Source organism: Hemitrygon akajei, chromosome 1 (assembly GCF_048418815.1).
Source record: "Hemitrygon akajei chromosome 1, sHemAka1.3, whole genome shotgun sequence".
NCBI lineage: Eukaryota > Metazoa > Chordata > Chondrichthyes > Myliobatiformes > Dasyatidae > Hemitrygon > Hemitrygon akajei.
In genome coordinates this window covers 71,989,079-72,013,894 of record NC_133124.1, presented here as the reverse complement: position 1 = coordinate 72,013,894, position 24,816 = coordinate 71,989,079, and the positions used below count along the sequence as shown (strand labels likewise).

General features: G+C 46.9%; 1 protein-coding gene across 4 annotated transcripts in view; it reads left to right on the top strand.

The window, feature by feature from the left end:
* Positions 1–24,816, top strand: part of osbpl1a (oxysterol binding protein-like 1A) — a 257,078-nt gene that overhangs the window by 46,615 nt on the left and 185,647 nt on the right. For all 4 annotated transcript variants that reach the window (XM_073045588.1, XM_073045581.1, XM_073045597.1 and 1 more), the window contains 4 exons: positions 9,242–9,315; positions 9,411–9,474; positions 10,993–11,094; positions 14,152–14,277. In XM_073045588.1, coding sequence (XP_072901689.1) covers positions 9,242–9,315; positions 9,411–9,474; positions 10,993–11,094; positions 14,152–14,277 — 366 coding nt within the window. The remainder of the gene's footprint in view (positions 1–9,241; positions 9,316–9,410; positions 9,475–10,992; positions 11,095–14,151; positions 14,278–24,816) is intronic.

Sequence of the window (24,816 nt, the reverse complement as noted above, 5' to 3'; positions counted from 1 at the left end):
CTACCAGTGACACCACTTTCATCGAATTATGGACCTGTATTCCCAGATCCCTTTGTTCTACCACACTCCTCAGTGCCCTACTGTTCGCTGTGTAGGACCCCTACCCTGGTTGGTTCTACTGAAGTACAAAACCTCACATTTGTCTGTGTTAAATTCCATCTGCTATTTTTCAGCCCATTTTTCCAGCTGGTCCAGATCCCTCTGCAAGCCTTGATAGCCTTCCTTGCTGTCCACTACACCCCCAGTCTTGGTGTCATCCGCAAATTTGCTGATCCAGTTGATCACATTATCATCCAGATTATTGATATAGACAACAAACAACAAAGAACCCAGCATTGATCATTGCAGTACTCCACTAGTAACAGGCTTCCAGTCAGAGAGGCAACCTTCTACCACTCTCTGGTTTCTTCCACAAAGCCAGTGTCTAATCCAATTTACTACTTAATTCTGAATGCCGAGCGACTGAACCTTCTTGACCAGACTCCCATGCGAGAACTTGTCAAGTGCCTTACTAAACAGCTACTGCTTTGCCTTTATCCAATTTCCTGGTAATTTCCTTGAAAAACACTAAGATTGGTTAGACATGACCTACCATGTACAAAGCCATGCTGACTATCCTTAATCACTCCATGTCTATCCACGTACCTACATATCCAGTCTCTTGGAATACTGTCCAATAACTTTCCTACAACTGATGTCAGACTCATCGGCATATAATGTCCTGGTTTATTTTTAGAGCCTTTCTTAAACAGCAAAACAACATCCTCCAATACTCTGGCACCTAACCTGCGCTAAGGATGTTTTAAATATCTCTGCTAGGGTTCCTCCCGTAGGCTTTGAGGAAACACCTTGACTAGCCCTGGTGATTTATGGACCCTGATTTGCCTCTGGGTAGCAAACACTTCCTCCTCTGTAATCGGTATAGGTTCCATGAAGTTGATACCGCTTTGCCTCACTTCTATAGACTCAGTATTCATCTCCTGAATAAATACAGTTGCAAAGAATGCATTTAAGATCTCCCCCATCTGTTTTGGCTCCACACCTGGATTACCTTTCTGATCTTCCAGAGAACCTATTCTATCCCTGGCAATCCTTTTGCTCTTAACATATCTGTTGAATCCATTGGGATTCTCCTTCACCGTGTCTGCTAGAGCAACTTCATGCCTTCTTTTAGCCTCCGGATTTCTTTCTTATGTGTCCTGTTGCATCTCTTATACTCTGTAAGCACCTCATTTGTTCCTACTTGTTTGTACTACTATGCACCTCCTTTTTTCTCTTAACCTGGGCCTCAATATCTCTTGAAAACCAAGGTTCCCTACACCTGCTGTCTTTACCTTTTATTCGGACAGGCACATACAAGCTTGTACTTTCAAAATTTCATTTTTGAAGGCCTCCCGCTTTCCAAGTACCGTAGATTCCGGATTTTAAGCCGCTACTTTTTTCCCACATTTTGAACAGCTTTGAACTTTGCGGCCAATAATCCAGAGCGGCTAATACATTATTTTTTTCATGCCGCCTCGTAAACATTTTGCCTCGTAACAGTAGACCAATAAAATTGATGAGTAGTTCACAGAGGTCCAATGAAATTGTACGATAAATCAAGCGCACTTTCACAATTAAATTATTGTAAATCAGTCATTTGTACTCACCCTCATCAACATGGAAAACACTCGAAGCATTGTGCTACCTACCCTACTTAGTTTAAACTATATTTGTTTTCTGTACTACATCGCGGGATGCTATGACGTCACACCCGGTTTCGCGGCGTCTTGTGGGAAAATGCCGTTTGCGATGAAACGGAAAGGAGGGGGGAGCGGATTACGCGAGCGGCTTTGGATCCGAGCGAAATCTGCTTTTAAATGCCGTTTGCGATGAAACGGAAAGGAGGGGGGGAGCGGATTACGCGAGCGGCTTTGGATCTGAGCGAACTCTGCTTTTAAGTTAAAGGTATCAATAACTTTTCCTGGTAGGCTGCAGTATATATATTTTTTACCAGTCGTTAGGAGATATTGGAATGTTGTTCAGTAAAGAAGTATACGCAACGTATATTTAAAAGTAGCCGCGTACGGGCACGGTTCGAAAAAAAGCATTTGCAATATGTATTTGTTTTTGTTACCATATGGATTTAATTAAAAGTTAAAAAAATCCTCACGTGTAATATCTTTCTGTGTAAATATCTCATATTACAACGTGGGACACCTGCGGCCGAAAATCCGGTGCGGCCTAAAATCCGGTGCGGCCTTTACATTTAAAAAAATGATTTTATTTCTAAAATTAGTGCCAGCGGCTTAAAATCAGGTGCGCTCTGTAGTCCGGAATCTACGGTACACCTTTGCCAGAAAACAGGCTGTCCCAAACCACACTTGCCAGATAATTTCTGATACAATCAAAGTTGGCCTTTCTCCAATTTAGAATCTCAACCTGCAGACCAACCTATCTCTTTGCATATTTACTTAGAAACTAATGGCATTGTGGTCACTGGATGCAAAGTGTTCCCCTTCACAAACTTCCGTCACCTGTCCTGACTCATTCCCTAATAGCAGGTCGAGTATTGCACACTCTGTCTTTGGAACTTCTGTGTACTGATGAAGGAAACTTTCCTGAGCATATTTAACAAACTCTATCCCATCCAGTCCTTTTTACAATATGGGAGTCACAGTCAATATGTGAAAAGTTAAAATCACCTCCGATAACAACCTTATGTTCCTGGCACCAGTCTGCGAACTCTTTACAAATCTACATCTCTATATCCCAAGGACTGTTGTGTGGTCTGTAATATAGCCCCACTTATGTGGTCAAAACTTTATTTCTCAGTTTCACCCATAACACTTCATTAGTCACAGACGGAACACTGCCATGATGTTTTCCTTGACTGGTAATGCCAGCACTCTCCCTTCAATCCCTCCCACTCTGTCACAATAAAACAACAGAACCCTGGAATATTGAGCTGCCAGCCCTGCCCCTCTTGCAGCCAAATCTCACTAATGGCTCCAAAGTCATAATTTCAGGTGTTGATCCATGCTCTGAGCTCATCCGCCTTTCCTACGATACTGCTTGCGTTGAAATACACACAGTTCAGGACACTAGTGTCAGCCTTTTGATTCCTGACTTTGTCTGGGGTCTTACCAACATCTATCTCCCCGACCACGGCACTACCTGTTCTGGCACTCTGGTTCCCATCCCCCCGCAGCTCTAGTATAAACCCCACCATGCAGCATTAACAATCCTTCCCACTGGAATATTAATCCTTATCGATTTCAGGTGCAAACGGTCCGTTCTGTACAGGTCCCACCTTCCATAAGACATTGGAGTAGAGTTAGGCCATTTGGCCCATCGGTTTGCTCTGCCATTCAATCATGGCTGATCCTTTTCTTCCCCCTCCTCAGCCCCACTCCCTGGCCTGCTCCCCATAACCTTTCATGCCGTGTCCAATCAAGAACTATCAAGCTCTGCCTTAAATACGCCCAATGACCTGACCTTCACAACTGCCTGTGGTTATAAATTCCACAAATTCACCATCCTCTGGCTAAAGAAATTTCTCCTCATCACTGTTTTAAATGGACTCCCCTCTATCTTGAGGCTGTGCCCACGTGTCCTAGACTCCCCCACCCTGGGAAACATCCTTTCTACGTCTGCTCTGTCTCCGCCTTTCAACATTCGAAAGGTTTCAATGAGAACCCCCCCACCCCAACCCCATCCTTTTAAATTCCAGTGAGTACAGACCCAGAGCTATCAAATGTTTCTCGTATGATAACCCTTTCATTCCCGGAATCACTCTTGTGAACCTCCTTGGAGCCCTCTCCAATGCCAGCACATCTTTTCTTAGATGAGGGGCCCAAAACTGTTCACAATACTCAGGTGAGGCCTCACCAGTGCCTTATAAAGCCTCAGCAGCATATCCCTGCTCTTATACTCTAGACCTCTTGAAATGGATGCTAACATTGCATTTGCCTTCCTCCCCACCAATTCAACCAGCAAGTTAACCTTTCGGGTGTTCTGCACAAGGACTTCCAAGTCCCTTTGCATCTCAGATTTTTGGATTTTCTCCCCATTTAGATAATAGTCTGCACATTTATTTCTACTACAAAAGTGCATGACCATGCATTTTCCAACATTGTATTTCATTTGCCATTTCCTTGTCCATTCTCCTAATCTGTCTAAGTTCTTCTGCAGCCTACCTGTTCCCTCAACACTACCTGCCCCTCCACCAATCTTCATATCATCTGCAAACCTGGCAACAAAGCCATCTATTCCATCACCTGCGGAACACTACTGGCAGCCAACCGGAAGAATGCCCTTTTATTCCCGCTCACTGCCTCCTACCAATCAGCCAATGTTCTAACCATGCCAGTAACTTTCCTGTAATACCATGGACTCTTAAGTTGGTAAGCAGCCTTGTGCTGCTTGTGCCAATGTGGCACATTGTCAAAGTCTTTCTGAAAGTCCAGGTATACAACATCCACTGCATCCCATTCATCTATCCTACTTTCAGTCTCCTCAAAGAATTCCAACAGGTTCGTCAGGCAACATTTTCCCATAAGGAAACCGTGCAAACTTTGTCTTATTTTGTCCTGTGTCACCAAGTACTTCATAACCTCATCCTTAACAATTGACTCCAACATCTTCCCAACTACTGAGGTCTATAATTTCTATAATTTCCTTCTGGTCTATAATTTCCTTCCTGCTGCCTTCCTCCTTTCTTAAAGAGTGGAGTGGCATTTGCAATTTTCCAGTCCTCTGGCACCATGCCAGAGTCCAGTGATTTTTGAAAGATCATTACTAATGCCTCCACAATCTCTACCGCTACCTCTTTCAGAACCCTAGGGTGCAGTTCATCTGGTCCTGGTGACTGATGTACACTTGGGTCTTGCATCTTTTTGTTTTCCCTCTTTTCCCTCTCCCTTGTAATAGTAACTGTACTCACCTATCTTCCCTTGCACCTTTCAACATCTGGCACACTGCTAGTGTCTTCCACAGTGAAGACTGATGCAAAATACACATTTAGTTCATCTACCATCTCTTTGTCCCTTTTTATTTCTTCTCTGGCCTCATTTTCTAGGGGCCCTATGTCCACTCTCATCTCTCTTTTATTTTTTACATACCTGAAAAACCTTTCACTATCCATTTTGATATTGTTTGCCAGCTTGCTTTCATATTTCATCTTTTCCCTCCTAATGATTCTCTTAGCTGTTCTCTGTAGGCTTATAAAAGCTTCCCAATCCTCTGACTTACCACTACTTTTTGCTTTGTTGTATGCCCTCTCCTTTGCTTTTGTATTAGCTTTGACTCCCCTTGTCAGCCATGGTTGTACTATTTTGCCATTTGAGTATTTCTTTGTTTTTGGAATACATCTGTCCTGCACGTTTCTCATTTTCCCAGTAAGTCTCGCCATTGCTGTTCTGCTGTCATCCCTGCCAGAAGCTCCTTCCAATTTACTTTGGCCAACTCCTCTCTCATACCACTGTAATTTCCTTTACTCCACTGAAATAATGCTATGTTAAACTTTACTTTCTCTTTATCGGATTTCAAGTTGAACTCAATCATACTGTGATCACCACCTCCTAAGGGTTCTTTTACCTTAAGCTCCCTAAACATCACCTCTGGTACATTACATAACACCCAATCCAGTACAGCTGATCCTCTAGTAGATTCAATGACAAACTGCTCTAAAAAGCCATCTTGTAGGCATTCAACAAACTCACTTCCCTGGAAGAGAGACCAATGATCCAAAAATCTTATGCCCTCCTTCCCACACCAACTCCTTAGCCATGTATTAAACTGGCCTCACTAGCATGTGGCACAGGTAACATTCCTGAAATCACAACCCTGGAGGTCCTGCCATTAAACTTAGCACCTAACTGTCTGAACACCCTCTGCAGAACTTCATCACTCATCGTACCCATGTCATTGGTCACCTACCTGGACCATGACCTCTGGCTGTTCACCCTCCCACTTAAGAATGTTGAGGACTCCATCTGACATGCCCCAGGCCCTGGCATTCGGGAGACAGAATTCCATCCGGGAATCTCATTCTTGCCCACAAAACCTCCTGTCTGTTCCCCTAACTAATGAATCCCCTATCACCACAAAGTGCCTCTTCTCTCCCCTTTCCTTTTGAGTCCCAGAGCCAGACTGAATGTCAGAGATCTGACCGCAGTGACTTTCCTCTGTTAGGTCATCTTGCAGCAGTATCCAAAGTGATATACCTGTTGTTGAGGGGGATGGCCACGGGTACTCTGTACTGGCTGTTTAACCCCTTTACCCTTCCTGACAGTCACCCAGTTTCCTGTGATCTGAACTTTGGGTGTAGCTACCCCTCTATATGTCCTACCTATCACCCTGTCAGCCTCTCGAATGATCAGGAGTTCATCCAGTTCCAGCTCCAACCCCTTGACTCAGATTGATAGAAGCAGCAACTGTATTCATTTCTCGCAGTTGTAGTCGTCATGGCAAAGGAAGGTCTCCCTGCCTTCCCAAGTCCTGCAAGAGGAGCATCCCACTATCCTACCTAGCATCTCTACTGCCTAGTTAAACAGGTATAAAGAAGGGAAGGAAAAATAAAGCAACACACACACACAAAATGCCAGAGGAACTCAGCAGGTCAGACAGCATCTATGGAAAAGAGTAAACAGTTTCAAGCTGAGAACCTTCATCAGGTCTGGAGAAAAAAGATGAGATCTTAACCTAGAGATTTTCTTTCCTTTTTTTTTTTGACTGAACCCCGTCTTTGCTGAAACCTCTGAGAACTGAAGCCTCAAGATCACCTTTCTGACCCTGCCCACTCAGACGAGGACTGCCACCGCGCTTGCCTCTGCCTTCCTTTCAATCTCAAACGGGGATTGGTCACTGGTCAAAGCTCTATTACACCATGTGGATGCCAACTATTGTACTCATCTATATCAGTCCCAAAGTCAAGTTGTATGTGTGCAAGGACATGTATGCATAGGTGCAATCAGAAACTTACTTGCAGCAGCATCACAGGCACCCGGCATCAGATAAGCAGTGTTCACAGGAATGATATAAATTAAACATTGTTTATGTAATGTTTACAAAAACCAATTAGAAAAGGTGGTCTTAGTGTTGCAATCTGAAGTGACTAGGGTTTCAAGAACTGAACGGTTGAAAGAAAGTAGTTGTTCCTGAACCTGATGATGTGGGGGCTTCTGTACCTCATGCCCGATAGTAGTTGTCAGAAGGTGGCATGGCCTGGATGGTGGGGAGCTTTGGATGTACTAATGTGATAGAGTGACCTATGTGAATGGCATACAAGGCAATTTTTTTCACCGTACTGTAATGACGTGGTTAACATTTCTACTGCTGTGCTGTAGGTCTTTCATTTTAGCAGATTCTGCAACAGCAGTGTGTCCTGCACGTAGAATGGTTTGATTTCAGCTCGATAAGAAACCCTGCTGACCAACTTAGGAATGTTGTGTCAGCCAGTCAGGATGGTGGAAGCAGGAGGAAGTTCTGGAGAGAGTGTTCGGTGACGGACAGTGTGGTTCGTGGGTTTTCTTTTGGTGGAAGCTGCGGAGAGGAGAGGGGGAGAACGCCATGGGAAGGTGTGTCCCTGTTGCACGGAGAGCTTTGCGCAGATGAATTGCTCCAAGGAGGAAGGGCCAGTACTCCAAAGAGAGAGCCCATTTGTTCGAGGTGGATTTTGAGCGGTTCGGAATGTGGTGTGTGCTTTCACTCAGACCTGAGTAAAGACAAATCCAGGATCGGCTCCAACTTTATGTACACATTGGACTAGTTTATCTTAATGGGCCCTTCTATTATTTTTTCTCTTTCCTAATAACTGTTTGATAAAGCTAAAGTATGTAAATATACTTCCTTTGTAATTTTATGCGGTTGTACCATCTGTTATTTCTTGTCAACTGATAATTGTGTATGGGCAGTACTTGCACAGTATTCACTCAAATTGAGGTTCATTTAATCAGAACATCACAATGTTCCTGTTTGGTTGAACCCCAAATCATACCAACCCTAAACATGTATTGTTTGTGAAAGGTGGCCTTACCACTGAGTCACTTAGCTGTTAGCGGAATTGGATAACAAGCTGAATTTGCGTTTGAGCCCGGGGGGGGGGGGGGGGGGGGAGGGGCTACAGCACTTTGGTACACGTGATAATAATGTGCCAATTTACCAATTTTATTTATTTACCAACCAATAAACAGTGAGAGTCCCAGCACCAATACACAACTGGTCATGATTGGCTCTCAATCACAAAAATAACTCTCCATCATCACCCTCTATGTGATTACCAAGGTAATCTTGGATATAATTTACCAAGTTGCACTTGATCCCATGGGTCCAACCATTTGGCCCAGCCGGACAGCAAGGGATGTGTTAAATTCAAAGAAACATCAACCTGCTTTTCAGAGTTAAGATATGATGAAGAGTTTAAAAGGGGGTCTGAGGGACACAGTGGGTGGTCCAGAGAAAGTGATGGAGTCATGTACATTAACGACGTTTAAAATACATTTGAATAACAATGTGGATAAGGAGGGTTTAGAGGGGTATGATCCAAGTGTAGTCAAATGATTATGATTACAAAATGGGATTAGCTTAGGTGGGCACTCAGGTTGGCATGGATGAGTTGGGCTTGAAAGGCCTGTTTCGGTGCTGTATGTTGCTAAATGCACTTGGTATTAAAAGAAGAATCACCATAACCTCATTTCAAAGACAATTACAACGAAAACTACTGGAGTATTGTATGATTATTAATGTCCTTCAGGGGAAGAAATCTCTTCTTACCCCACCTGGTGACTGCTAACTCACCAAGGTCTTTGATTCTCAACTGCTTCCTCATTATGGGGGAAATTGAGGAGAAACAAAAGATACTGTCAGTAGTCTTCACATCCTGTGATTGTATTAGCAAAATATTTATGGTAGGAGAGCCAACGTGGAGGGTGGTGAAGAGTCGAGCACTCTGATGGGTCTGGAGTTGTGTATTAACCAGACTGGGTGAGAGAGGCAGACTTCCTTTCCTGATAAGGGTTTGGGATCTGGATGGGGTTATAGATACGATACAAACATTTCACAGTATCTGTCAGTGAGACTGCTGTCTTATTGGAGATGTGTGTAATGAATTTACAGAGGACCCACCTGTCTGGATGATGAGGCAATGCCCCTGGATGGTGGTCCATTAATGTCCCACAGCCTTTGCAAATGGTGTTGATGCCTGGCTTTGACTGATCTGGTCCGTGTGAGTATGTTGATCTGATGGTCCTGAATTTTCCAGCGTTCCAGGTTCTTCGGATGGAACTTGTTCTGGGTCGTCTTGGAACATGGAGTGTTGAGCTGGTTTCACAGCCAGTAAGTGTGAGCAGAATATTTTGCTGTGGTCTGTTAATTATGTTGTCTTGTCAATGGATCAGAGTCTTTAACTGTGTCCTTCCTGTGTATTTAAGGTCAGAAGCAAAGAGCGACGTGTATCGGCTTGGCTGCAAGAACCTGACACAGGCGGTTTGTATGGTAAGGCTCATTGTGTCAGTAGAGGTGGAGAGGGAGGATTTCTCATAGAAGTCAAGCGTATGAGTAAAATCACAACTGGCTGCAGGGAAAATAGGGGAAACAGTAAAAGGATGGTCTGTGATAGGGCAGAGGATAGGAGGGTGGAGTGATGATGGGGTAATGGTGGAGGGTGAGAGAGGCTGATGAACAGAGAGATAAAATGTTGGTCTAGTGGAGAGGTGAATTGAAGATCAAACTTGGATAACCAACCAACCAGTGCAAACCCAACTGAAATCAGGAGAAAAGACCTGATGTGTTACACGAAGGTCATGGTTAGTCAGGAGCACACATGCTGCAAAACTAATCATGACATCCTGGGGAAGAGTACAGGTGGGGAAGTGTACAGGTGGAGCCTAGTTTTGGTGGGGGAAGGGGGTTAAGGTTGTAGATGTTAAAGGTGGCGGGGCAGATTGGGATGTCCTAGAGATGGGGCACATGGTGAGGAGTTTGTGGAATAGGGTTGCTTTAGGTGAGCTAGTCAACAAAAGGTTATTAAAAGTAACGGGTGATCTTGATCAACTGAGTAAGTGGGTCAAGGAATGACAAATGGAGTTTAGTTCAGTAAGTACAAGGTGTTCTGTTTTAGAAAGTCAAATCAAAGTAGGACATCCACAGCAAATAGCAGGGCCTTGTAGGGCGTTGCACAACAGATGGTTCTTTGAGTTCATGTACGTGATCCTCTGAAAGGGGAGTTACAGATTGACAGGACGATGGCAAAGGCTTTTGGCACAATGGCCTCAAACGGTCAAGGCAGTGAGTACGAAATTTGGAATGTTAGGTTGCAGATGTACGAGATGTTGGTGAGGCTGCACTTGGGGGTATTCAGTTTCAGTCACCCTACTACAGGAAAGATGTTATTAAACTGGAAAGAGTGCAGAAAGTATTTACAGGATGTCACCAGTCTTGAACTGAAAGTAATTATAGGGGGAGCTTGGACAGGCTGAGACTATATCCTTGGAACAGAAGATTGAGAAAATTATCTTGTATAAAATCATGAGGAACATAGATGGGGTAATGCATACAGCCCTTCATTTCCCAGGGTTGGGGAATAGAGAACTGGCAGGCATTGGTTTACAGTAAGAGGGGAGAGATTTAATAGGAACTTGAGTGGCAATTTGTTACACTGAGGGTGGTGTGTTTTTTCAGTGAGCTGCCAGGGATAGTGGTTGAGGCAAAGATGGCTTGACAGGTACAAGGATGGGAAAGGTTTAGAGGTCATGAACCAGACACTGGCAAATGGGACTTGTCTGGATGGGACATCTTAGTTGGCATGGTCCATCTGGGCCAAAGTACCTGTTTTTGTGCTGTATAGCTATGTTGGTGGAGAGGGATTGCTGGTTCGATGAACAGCACAGTGTGGAATGTTCTGTCTGATGCAGTGTCTCTTCTGACTTGTAGTTGAGTCAACTGGATAGGGAAATTAATATTGATTGCATATGCTACCGAGTTTCTCATTCCCAATGTATTTTGACCCCAAAGGTTAAAGGGACAGAGGAGAGAGTCTTTTCAGTCAAGTTCTTTGATGACAGCGTTCACATCTTCAAAGCAAACCTGAAGAGCTCACCAACTCTTACAAGTCAAGTGAGTAACGTTAGTACCACAGGGTTCTGGCCTGCTTACTACATAAAACACGTGCAGTCATTGAAGTTATTTAGAGTTCTAGGACACCTGTTATCACAACATCATATTAATGTGTTGGGAATGGGGAACACTGTACTATCAAAGGACCCTCTCAAAGGCAAAGTCAAGTTGTTGCCACATGCACAAGTGCAGTGAAAAACTTGGTTGCAGCAGCTTCACAGGCCCGTGGCATCATATAAGCAGCATTCACAAGAGAAGCATGAATTAAACATACCCAAAATGTTTACAAGAAAAAAAGCTATTTAAAACAAAAACGTCCATTTTACTGCAAAGTGTTGCTAAACTGTAGTGTTAGGGCTTACCAATTGGATGTGAATCCCCTTTTACTGGGCGTCTCTGGAAATGTGGCTTGCTAGACCCTCTCACAGCCACTGGTCTCCACGGCGAGTCACCCACCTTTCTCAGGCTTCGTATGTGTAGGGTGAGTGTGACTTTGGTCTTGCCAAATCTGTGAGGTTGGGGTGTCTGGTCCACCCAAACCCTGGTTTGTGTGAATGTTGTGTGGTTAACAAGCTGCTTAATCCTGGAATCATTTTCGTGAATCTCCTTTGAACCCTCTCCAGTTTCAGCACATCCTTTCTAAGATAAGGGGGCCAAAACTGCTCACAATACTCCAAGTGAGGACACCAGTGCTTTACAACTTTCAATATTGCTTCTTTGCTTTTATATTCTAGTCCTCTTGAAAGGAATGGTAACATTGCATTTGCCTTCCTCACCACAGACTCAACCTGAAAATTAACCTTTAGGGAATCCTGCACAAGGATTCCAAATCCCTTTGCACCTCAGTTTTTTGTATTTTCTCTCCATTTAGAAAATAGTCAGCTCTTCCATTTCTTCTACCAAAGTGAATGACCATACACTCCCCGACACTATTCCATCTGCCACTTCTTTGCCCTCTCTCCTAATCTGTTGTCCTTCTGTAGCCCCTCTATTTCCTAAAACTACCTGCCGCTCTACCCACCTTCATATTGTCTGCAAACTTTGCAACAAAGCCATCAATTTCATCATCAAATTATTGACATATAATGTAAAAAGAATCGGTCCCAACACAGACCCTGTGTAACACCACTAGTCATTGGCAGCCAGCCAGAACAGGCTCCCTTTATTCCCACTCTCTGCCTTCTGCCAATCGGTCACTGCTTTATCCATGCTAGAATCTTTCCGTGGGTTTGTAGCTTAAGCAGCCTCTTGTGTGAGACCTTGTCAATAGCCTTCTGAAACTCCAAGTACACAAAACCAATCAAATCTTTGTCTATCACCTGAGCCTGGAACCTCCACCATACTGCTAGTGTCTTCCACAGTGAAGACTGATGTCAAATCCACTCTCGCCTCAATTTTCTACTTCACCTAGCTGAAGAAAATTTTGATATCCTCTTTAATATTATTAGCTAGTCTACTTTCATATTTCATCTTTACCTTCATAATGACTTTTTAGTTGCCTTCTGTTGGCATTTACAGTGCCAATGAAAAGTATTTACCCCCCCCCCCCCCCCGAAAGTTTTCATGTTTTCATTGAATCACACTGGATTTAATTTGGCTTTTTGTTGACACTGACATGAAGAAGTCTCTTTTCTGGTTGATCAAAGTGAAAACGGTTCTCTACAATGTGATCTAAATTAATTACAAATCTAAAATACAAAAGAATTGATTGCATAAGTATTCAACCCCTTTAATATAACTCATCAAATCATCATTGGTGCAGCCAGTAGTTTTCAAAGTCACATAATTAGTTAAATGGAGATCACCTGTGTGCAGTCGAAGTGTTCCACTGATTGTAGTAACAAGACACCTGTATCAGGAAGGTCCAATTGCTGGTGAGCCAGTATCCTGGCAAAAACTACACCGTGAAGGCAAAAGAACACTCCAAGCAACTCTGTGAAAATCACAAGTCAGATGGATGCAAGAAAATTTCCAAGTCCCCGAATATTCCTTGGAGTACAGTTAAACCAATCATCAAAATATGGAAAGAGTATGGCACAGCTGTAAATCTGCCTAGAGCAGGCCGTCATCGGAGACCGTGTGAAAAGTGAGTCAGTATCCTGGCAAAAACTACACCATGAAAACAAAAGAACACTCCAAGCAGCTCCATGTGAAGGTTATTGAAAAGCATAGGTTATGAGATGGATACAAGAGAATTTCCAAGTCACTGAATATCCCTCGGAGTACAATTAAGTCAATCATCAAGAATATGGCACAGCTGTAAATCTGCGTAGAGCAGGGCCGTCCTCAAAAACTGAGTGAATGTGCAAGAAGGGACCAGTGAATGAGACCACCAAGAGACCTATGACAACTCTGGAGGTGTTACAAGCTTCAGTAGCTGAGATGGGGGAGACTGCACATACAACCACTGTTGCCCAGGTGCTTCAACAATCACAGCCTTATGGGAGAGTGGCAAGGAGAAAACCTCTGTAGGAAAAAAAACTCAGAAAATCTCGGCTAGAGTTTGCCAGAGGGCATGTTGGAGACTGAAGACAGCTGGAAGAAGGTTCTGTGGTCTGATGAAACAAAAATTGAGCTTTTTGGCCGTCAATATCACAGGCACTTAGGTGCAGACTGCACACCGAATGTATATTATGCTTAAATTATAGTAAGATTAGGGTTGTGCAGTTGGTTCAAGAATGGTTGAAGGGAAGCAGTTGGTTCTTGAACCTGGTGATGTAGGACTTCAGGCTTCTGTACCTGATGCTTGATGGTAGTTTTGAGAAGATAGCAGGACCCAGAGGTGGGGATCCTTGATGATAAATGTGCAGAGGCATTTCCTTCTGTAGATGGTGTCAGTGGGAGGAAGGGCTGTGCCGGATAGTCAGTCTCCTAGCTGTGTACTGTTGGAGTACTTTCATTTAAGGGAGAGTGGATGTTCTCAGACAGTGGGAGAGATTGCCAGCAAGGAGTAGAGTGTTTTTGAAAGACCATGTGTGCACCACTGGCCAGCTATAATGTTTCTGTGCAGTTCCTCTTTTTGATCTTGTGAGCTGATTCTCTTATTTGAAAATCTAGGTGTGGCGCTGTGCAATTGAGGAACATTCAGCCTACAGCACTCACTACTGCTCCCAGGATCAGTTCAGTGACGATGAGGAGGACGAAGATTCGCCCTTGACTGAGTCCCTGCAGGAATCGCTGAAGGTATGATGGGATTGATGGATTTGGCTTGGCAAACTCCAGACCCTTCACACTTGCCTGGTGACTTGCCCATTGCTGCTGACAATTTTGCCTTGCTTGTTAGGGACAGCTCTTCTAGAACACCCCATCCTAGCCACCATGATTTAAACTTTTGTAAGCCAGAGGTTATCAAAAGCTTTGCTGACTTACCCTGGAACGTGCTCACCCTGTACTGCTGTAACTGTAGTGCTATACTCTACGTTCTGGTTTCCTTTTTCAGTATCTCAGCCACACAAGCAAATGTTTCCACTATATCTCAGTACCTGTGACGGTGATAATCCAATTATCAATTTTCACTCACCCCTCTGCTTGTTGAGTGGCCCTGGGTCCTAATTAAACAGAACCTACGCCTCTTTGGGACGTTGGGAGAAACCAGAGCATCTGGGGAAAGCCCAGGTGGTCCCATGGAGAACGTGCAAACTCCACGCAGGCAGCACCGGAAGTCTGGATTGAAACTGGATCTCTGGAGCTGATAGACACCAGTACTATCAGCTGTATCACCATGGTTCGGAACGGGGGTTCCGAACCATGGACCACTTGATTAATGGCATAAAAAAGGTTGTGAATCCCTGCTTTAGAACATAGAAGAGTACAGTACAGGAGCAGACCCTTCAGCCCACTATATTTATGCTAGCCACCAAGTGCCCATCTGTACGAACCTCACTTGGTCTGAAGACTGCTTGTCCTTCCACTGGATTGGGAGGGCTCTGAAGACATGGTATTGGTGGCAACTCTCTGGTCCCTGGAGATAATGTCCTGTAGGCTTTCCAGCTTTCAGGATCATACAGGAGGATAGGGATCACTCGAACCCAGCTGACCATTAGTATTCTGTATTACACTGTCTCAAGTTTTAAGCAGTCTTTTCCTCGGTTAGTGTGTCAGTGCAATTCTCCACTGTATTCACTGGCCATCTTCACTAAGAGGTGGCTCCTGAGGTATAGGAAGTGATCCAGGACATTTTACATACACCTTGTACACAGGCTACTCAACCCCTCGGATCTTTGCTACTGTCTCTGCTCCCCACCTGCCTTCGCTGTTTCCTTTTATCCTTCTCTAGCAAGTTCCTCCTCAACCTCCATCTCTGCTTCTCACTTTGACCCCTGTCTTAGATTTTTTTTAAAAGCTGTGGAGTGCAAAAGTGAGTTAACTTCCTCACTGCATGTGACTGGCAGCCACGGTAACTCAGCGGTGTGTGATCTGGAGATCTGGGAGCCCCAGTGCCACTAGCAGAAAGTTCCCTGGAATAGAGGGGTGAGGTAGAGGCCAGAATATCATTGTGACGTTGGGATAGAATCCTATTCGTGGGATTGGGAGGGGTGGAGGAAGGCACCCAGAACCTCAGAGGAAAAATGGTGCTGAGGACGGTAAGGATTAGGCGGCATATAAGAACCAAATAAGGCAGGAAGGTAATGTTTGACTGCTCAGGGAGGCCTTAGTAAATTTAGTTAAAGAGTCATAAAATAACACAACACGGAATTATGTAAGCTAATCCCACCTGTCTGTGCTTGGCCAATATCCCTCTAAATCTTTCTTAGCTACGTACCTATCCAAATGCCTTTTAAATGTTTATGTACCTGCCTCAACTACTTCCTCCAGCAGCTCATTCTATATCCACACGACCCTCTGAGTGAAGAAGTTGTCCCTCAGATTTCTACTAAATCTTTCATCTCTCACGAACCTATGCCCTGTAATTTTTGGTTCCCCTCCTCTGGGGAAAACACTGTATGCAGTCACCCTATTTATGCCCTTACCTCTGTGAGGTCACCCCTTGTTGGACATTCCAAGGAATAAAGACCTAGCCTGTCCACCCTCTTCCCTTGACTTAGAACTTCTGTCCCTCGCAGCGTCCGCACGAATCTTCTCTGCACCCTCTCCATGTTTTTCCTATAACACGATGACCAAAGCTTCATGCAGTGATCCAATCGTGGCCTCAGCAGATGTAAGCAATAGTGCTGTTACCCAACCCAGGGTGGGACAGTTCAGGTGTAAGGAGAGGCTAGGTCTGTTCAGATTTTCTGATTCACTTACCTATCACATGTACATCGAAACAAGGAGTGAAATGCATTGTTTGTGGTAACAACGTAAGGGTGTGCTGGGAGCAGCCTGCGTGTGTTGTCACACAGTCCAACACCAGCCAAGCGCCCAGACCGCGTTCAGCAGAACAACACCAGCTGAGCGCCCAGACCGCGTTCAGCAGAACGACACCAGCCGAGCGCCCAGACAGCGTTCAGCAGAACGACACCAGCCGAGCACCCAGACCGCGTTCAGCAGAACGACACCAGCCGAGCGCCCAGACCGCGTTCAGCAGAACGACACCAGCCGAGCGCCCAGACCGCGTTCAGCAGAACGACACCAGCCGAGCGCCCAGACCGCGTTCAGCAGAACGACACCAGCCGAGCGCCCAGACCGCGTTCAGCAGAACAACACCAGCCTAGCACCCAGACCGCGTTCAGCAGAACGACACCAGCCGAGCGCCCAGACCGCGTTCAGCAGAACGACACCAGCCGAGCGCCCAGACCGCGTTCAGCAGAACAACACCAGCCGAGCGCCCAGACCGCGTTCAGCAGAACGACACCAGCCGAGCGCCCAGACCGCGTTCAGCAGAACGACACCAGCCGAGCGCCCAGACCGCGTTCAGCAGAACGACACCAGCCGAGCGCCCAGACCTCATTCAGCAGAACGACACCAGCCGAGCGCCCAGACCGCATTCAGCAGAACAACACCAGCCTAGCACCCAGACCGCATTCAGCAGAACAACACCAGCCTAGCACCCAGATCGCGTTCAGCAGAACGACACCAGCCTAGCACCCAGACCGCATTCAGCAGAACAACACCAGCCTAGCACCCAGATCGCGTTCAGCAGAACGACACCAGCCTAGCGCCCAGACCGCGTTCAGCAGAACGACACCAGCCGAGCGCCCAGACCGCGTTCAGCAGAACGACACCAGCCTAGCGCCCAGACCGCGTTCAGCAGAACGACACCAGCCGAGCGCCCAGACCGCGTTCAGCAGAACGACACCAGCCGAGCGCCCAGACCGCGTTCAGCAGAACGACACCAGCCGAGCGCCCAGACCGCGTTCAGCAGAACGACACCAGCCGAGCGCCCAGACCGCGTTCAGCAGAACGACACCAGCCTAGCACCCAGACCGCGTTCAGCAGAACGACACCAGCCGAGCGCCCAGACCGCGTTCAGCAGAACGACACCAGCCGAGCGCCCAGACCGCGTTCAGCAGAACGACACCAGCCGAGCGCCCAGACCGCGTTCAGCAGAACGACACCAGCCGAGCGCCCAGACCGCGTTCAGCAGAACGGCACCAGCCGAGCGCCCAGACCGCGTTCAGCAGAACGACACCAGCCGAGCGCCCAGACCGCGTTCAGCAGAACGGCACCAGCCGAGCGCCCAGACCGCGTTCAGCAGAACGACACCAGCCTAGCGCCCAGACCGCGTTCAGCAGAACGGCACCAGCCGAGCGCCCAGACCGCGTTCAGCAGAACGACACCAGCCGAGCGCCCAGACCGCGTTCAGCAGAACGACACCAGCCGAGCGCCCAGACCGCGTTCAGCAGAACGACACCAGCCGAGCGCCCAGACCGCGTTCAGCAGAACGACACCAGCCGAGCGCCCAGACCGCGTTCAGCAGAACGACACCAGCCGAGCGCCCAGACCGCGTTCAGCAGAACGACACCAGCCGAGCGCCCAGACCGCGTTCAGCAGAACGACACCAGCCGAGCGCCCAGACCGCGTTCAGCAGAACGACACCAGCCGAGCGCCCAGACCGCGTTCAGCAGAACGACACCAGCCGAGCGCCCAGACCGCGTTCAGCAGAACGACACCAGCCGAGCGCCCAGACCGCGTTCAGCAGAACGACACCAGCCGAGCGCCCAGACCGCGTTCAGCAGAACGACACCAGCCGAGCGCCCAGACCGCGTTCAGCAGAAAGACACCAGCCGAGCGCCCAGACCGCATTCAGCAGAACGACACCAGCCTAGCGCCCAGACCGCGTTCAGCAGAACGACACCAGCCTAGCGCCCAGACCGCGTTCAGCAGAACACCAGCCGAGCGCCCAGACCGCGTTCAGCAGAACGACACCAGCCGAGCGCCCAGACCGCGTTCAGCAGAACGACACCAGCCGAGCGCCCAGACCGCGTTCAGCAGAACGACACCAGCCGAGCGCCCAGACCGCGTTCAGCAGAACGACACCAGCCGAGCGCCCAGACCGCGTTCAGCAGAACGACACCAGCCGAGCGCCCAGACCGCGTTCAGCAGAACGACACCAGCCGAGCGCCCAGACCGCGTTCAGCAGAACGACACCAGCCGAGCGCCCAGACCGCGTTCAGCAGAACGACACCAGCCGAGCGCCCAGACCGCGTTCAGCAGAACGACACCAGCCGAGCGCCCAGACCGCGTTCAGCAGAACGACACCAGCCGAGCGCCCAGACCGCGTTCAGCAGAACGACACCAGCCGAGCGCCCAGACCGCGTTCAGCAGAACGACACCAGCCGAGCGCCCAGACCGCGTTCAGCAGAACGACACCAGCCGAGCGCCCAGACCGCGTTCAGCAGAACGACACCAGCCGAGCGCCCAGACCGCGTTCAGCAGAACGACACCAGCCGAGCGCCCAGACCGCGTTCAGCAGAACGACACCAGCCGAGCGCCCAGACCGCGTTCAGCAGAACGACACCAGCCTAGCGCCCAGACCGCGTTCAGCAGAACGACACCAGCTGCAGCAGCAAAACGAGCTCCTTCGCAACACACACAAAATGCTGGAGGAACTCAGCAGGTCAGGCAGCATCCATGGAGATGAATAAACAGACAACATCTCGGGCAGAAACCCTTCTTCAGTACTATTCTTTTCAGGGAAATTAGTGAGGTAGTGTTCATGGGTTGATTCATTGACTGTCCAGAAATCTGATTGCTGAGGGGAAGAAACTGTTTCTAAAACGTTGAGTGTGGGTCTTCAGGTTCCTGTGCCTCCAATGAGAAGAGGGCATGTCTTCACTCAGCTGGAACTGAAGAATATTCTTGCCAGTTTGGGGGAGAGATGGAGAGCAGCTTTGGGTTGTGAGTGCTTGTTTACTCTGATCCATTTGATCAAGAAGGCTGGGGTACAAAACTAGTCTCCATGAAAGAAACAAAGGAAATCTGGCCACACAGGGAAGAGTTTCTTTGGCCCATTGTGTCCATCCCATTCAAAGAGAATCAGAATAGACTCGGAATCTGGATTTGGGTCACTCATACACGTTGTGAAATTTGTTGTTCTGTGGCAGCAGTATAGTGCGAGACATAAAAATTACCGTAAGTTTCAAAAACTAAATAAATTAGCTAAATAACACTTAGCTATTAGATATTAGATACTTATATATTAGCTAAATAAATAAACTAAATAATAAGGGAGCTCGGGCTTTACTGTTTGGAGAGAAGGAGGATGAGAGGAGACATGATAGAGGTGTACAAGATATTAAGAGGAATAGACAGAGTGGACAGCCAGCACCTCTTCCCCAGGGCACCACTGCTCAGTACAAGAGGACATGGCTTTAAGGTAAGGGGAGGGAAGTTCAAGGGGGATATTAGAGGAAGGTTTTTCACTCAGAGAGTGGTTGGTGTGTGGAATGCACTGCCTGAGTCAGTGATGGAGGCAGATACACTAGTGAAGTTTAAGAGACTACTAGATAGGTATAGGGAGGAATTTAAGGTGGGGGTTATATGTAGGGCAGGGTTTGAGGGTCGGCACAACATTGTGGGCCAAAGGGCCTGTAATGTGCTGTACTATTCTAAATTCTGCAAAAGATGAGTAACGAGATAGTGCTCGTGTTCATGGGCCGTTCAGAAATCTGTTGGTGGTGGGGAAGAAGATATTCCTGAATTGTTTAGTGTCTTCGGGCTTAGTGTTTAGTGTCTTTGGGTCTTCGGGCTCCTGTAACCTAACCCCACCCACTGCACAGCTCAGTTCTCAGCTGTCGGGGCATATGCCTCTCCCACCTTCTCTGGCAGTGAGCTCCAGACTAATGGGGGGTGGGGAGAATGAAAGGTGGTAAATCTCTCCTCTCCCCCCCCCCCCAGCAGTGAGTTCCAGACTTCTCGGGGTGGGGTCGATGGGTGGTAAATTCTTCCCTCCACCCTCCAGCAGTGAGTTCCAGACTTCTCAGGGGTGGGGTGAGGGGTGGTAAATCCTATCCCTTTCTCACCAATCACTTCATCCCTCTCGCTCTCTTCCCGGACCCTGTGCTGAGGGAAGTGAGCCCTGCACGTTTGAGATTTGACCCGCAGTGACAGCTCTCAGTCCCGGCTCCCTCCTGTGCTCATCGTCCAGTGCAGCCAGCACGGTACAGCACAGGAGTAGGTCCTTCGGTCCAGCATGATGCTGAATGAACACAAATCCCCTGTGCCTGCATGTGATCAATATTCCTCCATCATTGCTTATTCATGTGTCCGTCTCTTAAGCACCTCTGTTGTATCTGTCTCTACCACTGCCCTGGCAGCCCGTTCCATGTAGCTGCCACTCATTAAAAAATAAACTTTTCTTTCCCATTCTTCTCCTTTGAACTTCCCGCCTCACCATGAATGTGTGTCCTCGGGTATGTGACGTTTCTTCTCTGGCAGTAAGGTTTTGACTGGTGACCAGAGCTGTATACAGTTGTGGCTTCATTGATGCAATATATCTGCTCATACGATGCCTTGGCTAGTAAAAGGAAGCAAACTGGTTGCCTTTTTAAGCTCTTTATCTACTGGTCCTGCGGGGGCATGGATGTCCACTCCAGATCCGTCTGCTCCTTCACACCAGTCAGTGCCTCCCCTGTCATTGACGTCTCCCAATGCTTAGGTTTAACCTCTACTGGCAATCTTAAGACAGGCACGTGGATGTAAGAAAAGTGGAGGGATCTGGCCTCTAGGAGGGAGGGATTCTGATTGTATAATTTGGTTGGACATCGTGGTTAGACAGTGGACATGGTGTGTACTGTCTGTGTTCTCTTTCTGCCCAGCAGACTAGAGGGTCTGTGTGATGAGTCCAGATGAACGGTGTCAGTCTGAAAGATTGACTGTCAGTTTCCACCCACAGATGTTGCCTGACTTCCTCCAGCATCTCCTTTTACTGTTGCTTCGGATTTCCGCACCTGCCATCTCTCGAGTGTCTGTTTGTGTCCATTTGCATCTGAAGCCCTCTGCTCACTTGCCCACACACCAGTTTATTTCCTGTTATCTGCAATTCTCATTGTCACGGTAATGCTGAGCCTGAATTTGACAGGTACTTGCCTGGCCTGTATGTGGCTCCAGGCTCAGTGTCGTGACCTTTGAACTGGTTACTGCAGGTGTGCCTTCACCGGAAGGGCAGCACAGTTCACAAACTCTGCTCCCCACTTCTGCCCTTAGCCTCTTTGGCAATGCTCAATAAATGCCGTGGATGCTGGAAATCTCGATCAACACACAAAATGCAGGAAGAATTCAGCAGGTCAGGAAGCGTAAGTGAAAGGGAATAAACAGTTGATGTGTCAGACTGCTAATCATTGTTAGATTGGGGGGATTTAATTGAAACTTACTAAATATTAATAAACCTAGCTAGAGTGAAAGTGGAGTGGGTGTTTTCAATAGTGGGAGAGTCTTGAACCAGAGAGCACAGCCTCAGAATAGAAGGATGTGCCATTAGAACAAAGATGAGGAGGAATTTCTTTAGCCAGAGGGTAGTGGAATTCATTGATACAGATGGCTGTGGAAGTCAAGTCATTGGATATATTTAAAGAGGATGTTGGTAGGTTCTTGATTAGTAGAGCTTCAAAGATCAGGGGACAAGGCAGGAGAATGGGGCTGAGAGGGAAAATAAATCAGCCATGGCTGAATGGTGGAGCAAAATCAATGGGCTAAATGTCTGCCTTGTGAAGAGTCTCGACCCAAAAACAACATCTGCTAATTTCCCTCCACAGGCGCTGCCTGACCTGCTGACTCCCTCCTGCATTTTGTGCTTATTGCTATAAATGCTGGCCTTTCCAGTGACATCACTCCCTGTCCTCCACCCCCCCCCCCCCCATATACCTCAGCAGTGCCCTCCCTTCCCTATAACTTGGAAGTTTTCATGTTTTATTGTTTTACAACATGGAATCATAGTGGATTTAATTTGGCTTTTTTGACACTCTTTCGTGTCAAAGCGATCTAAATTAATTCCAAATATAAAACAGAAAATAATAGATTGCATAGGTATTCACCCCCTTTATATGACACACCAAATCATCACTGGTGCAGCCAATTGACTTTAGAAGTTACATAATTGGTTAAATGGAGATCACCTGTGTGCAGTCAAGGTGCTTCAATTGATTGTAGTAAATCACATCTGTATCTGGAAGGTCCAACTGCTGGTGAGTCAGTATGCTGGCAAAATCTACACCATGAAGACAAAAGAACACTCCAGGCAACTCTGTGAAAAGGTTATTGAAAAGCACAAGTCAGGAGGTGGATACAAGAAGGAGGGAGGCCATCAAGACACCTATGACACCTCTGGAGTGGCTGAGATAGGAGAGACTGCGTACAACTGTTGTGCGGGTGCTTCACCAGTCGCAGCTTAATGGGAGAAAGCCACTGCTGGAAAAAAACTCTCATGAAATCTCAGCTAGAGTTTGCCAGGAGACATGTGGGAGACTCTGAAGTCAGCTGGAAGAAGGCTCTATGGTCTGATGAAAGTAAAATTGAGCTTTTCGGCCATCAGACTGAACGCTATGTTTTGCGTAAGCTAAACACCGCGCATCATGAAAAACACACCATCCCTACCGTGAAGCATGGTGGTGGCTGCATCATGCTGTGGGGATGCTTCACTGCAGCAGGCCCTGGACAACTTGTGATGGTACAGGATAAAATGAATGCAGCAAAATACAGGGAAATCCTGGAGGAAAACCTGATGCAGTCTGCAAGAGAACTGTGACTTGGGAGAAGATTTGTTTTCCAGCAAGACAATGACCCCAAGCACAAAGCCGAAGCTACACAGGAATGGCTTAAAAACAACAAAGTTAATATCCTGGAGTGGTCAAGTCAGAGTCCAGACCTCAGTCCAATTGAGAATTTGTGGCTGGACTTGACAGGGGCTGTTCACTCATGATCCCCATGCAATCTGACAGAGCTTGAGCAGTTTTGTAAAGAAGAATGGGGGAAAAAATTGCAGTGTCCAGATGTGCAAAGCTGATAGAGACCTACCCACACAGACTCAAGGCTGTAATTGCTTTCAAAGGTACATCTACTAAAGACTGGCTTTAAGGGCGTGCATAATTAGTTTGTGCTTAATAATTGTAATACATTTAGACCAATTTGTAGAAATTTGTTTTCACTTTCACGCACGTCTTTTCTGTTGATTAGCGTCAAAAATAAATTAAATCCACTGTGATTCAATGCGTAAAACAATAAAACATGAAAACTTCCAAGGTGGGTGAATACTCTTTATAGGAACTGTATATCTCTGCAGCCTTTGCTGCTTGTTCCTGTCGACGGGTGTGGGTTGGAAGATCCCAATCAAGCACCTGGCCGAGAGTGAAGTGAATGTTCCTGCAACACGCCAGCACGGAGCCAGTTAATCTTTTTGCACTGTGCGGCTGTTATCTGCTCACGCTCTCCCTCTAGTGGACAAATGTAGCTGCACGTTGGAGAGGAGCAGGGAAGTCGGTGCTGACTTCAGAACACTGTCATATGGGTAAATTGGTTTATTATTGTCCCGCGTACTGGGGTACAGAGGGCACAGACAGACATACTTTATTGATCCCGCGGGAAATTGGGTTTCGTTACAGCCGCACCAACCAAGAATAGTGAAGAAATATAGCAATATAAAGTCATAAATAATGAAATAATAATAAGTTATTCATGCCAAGTGGGCAGCATGGTACTAAAGCAGTTAGTGCGATGCTATTGCAATTGGGTGTTTGATACCAGTATCCTCTGTGAGGCTTTTGTATGTCCTCGTCACGGTTTACTCTGGGTGCCCGGATTTATTTCCGTAGTCCAAAGACCCACCGGTTAAGAGGTTAATTGGTCATTATGAATTGTCCAGTGATTAGACTGGGGCTAAATTGGTGGGTTGCTAGCAGCGTGGCTTGAAGGACCAGAAGGGCCTATTCCTTCTATATCTCTGAATAAATAAAAGTGAAAATCATGCCTTTCCTACCACCCATAGAGGTCAATTCATTGTCATTTGTACATTTTGGTATTGGTTCATTATTAACACGAGATTCTGCAGATGCTGGAAATCTGAAGCAACACACACAAAATGCTGGAGGAACTCAGCAGGCCAGACAGCATCTCTACGAAAGAGTAAACAGTTAGCGTTCTACAGGACTGAAAAGGAAGGGGGAAAGATGCCAAAATAAAAAGTTGGGTAGGTGGAAGGTGACAGGTGAAGCCAGGTGGGTAGGAAAGGTGAGGAAGCAATGTGATTGGAGAGGAGAGTGGACCACAGCAGAAAGGGAAGGAGGAGGGGATTCGGGGGAAGGTGAGAAGAGGCAAGAGGCCAGAGTGGGGAATAGAGAAGATGGGAGG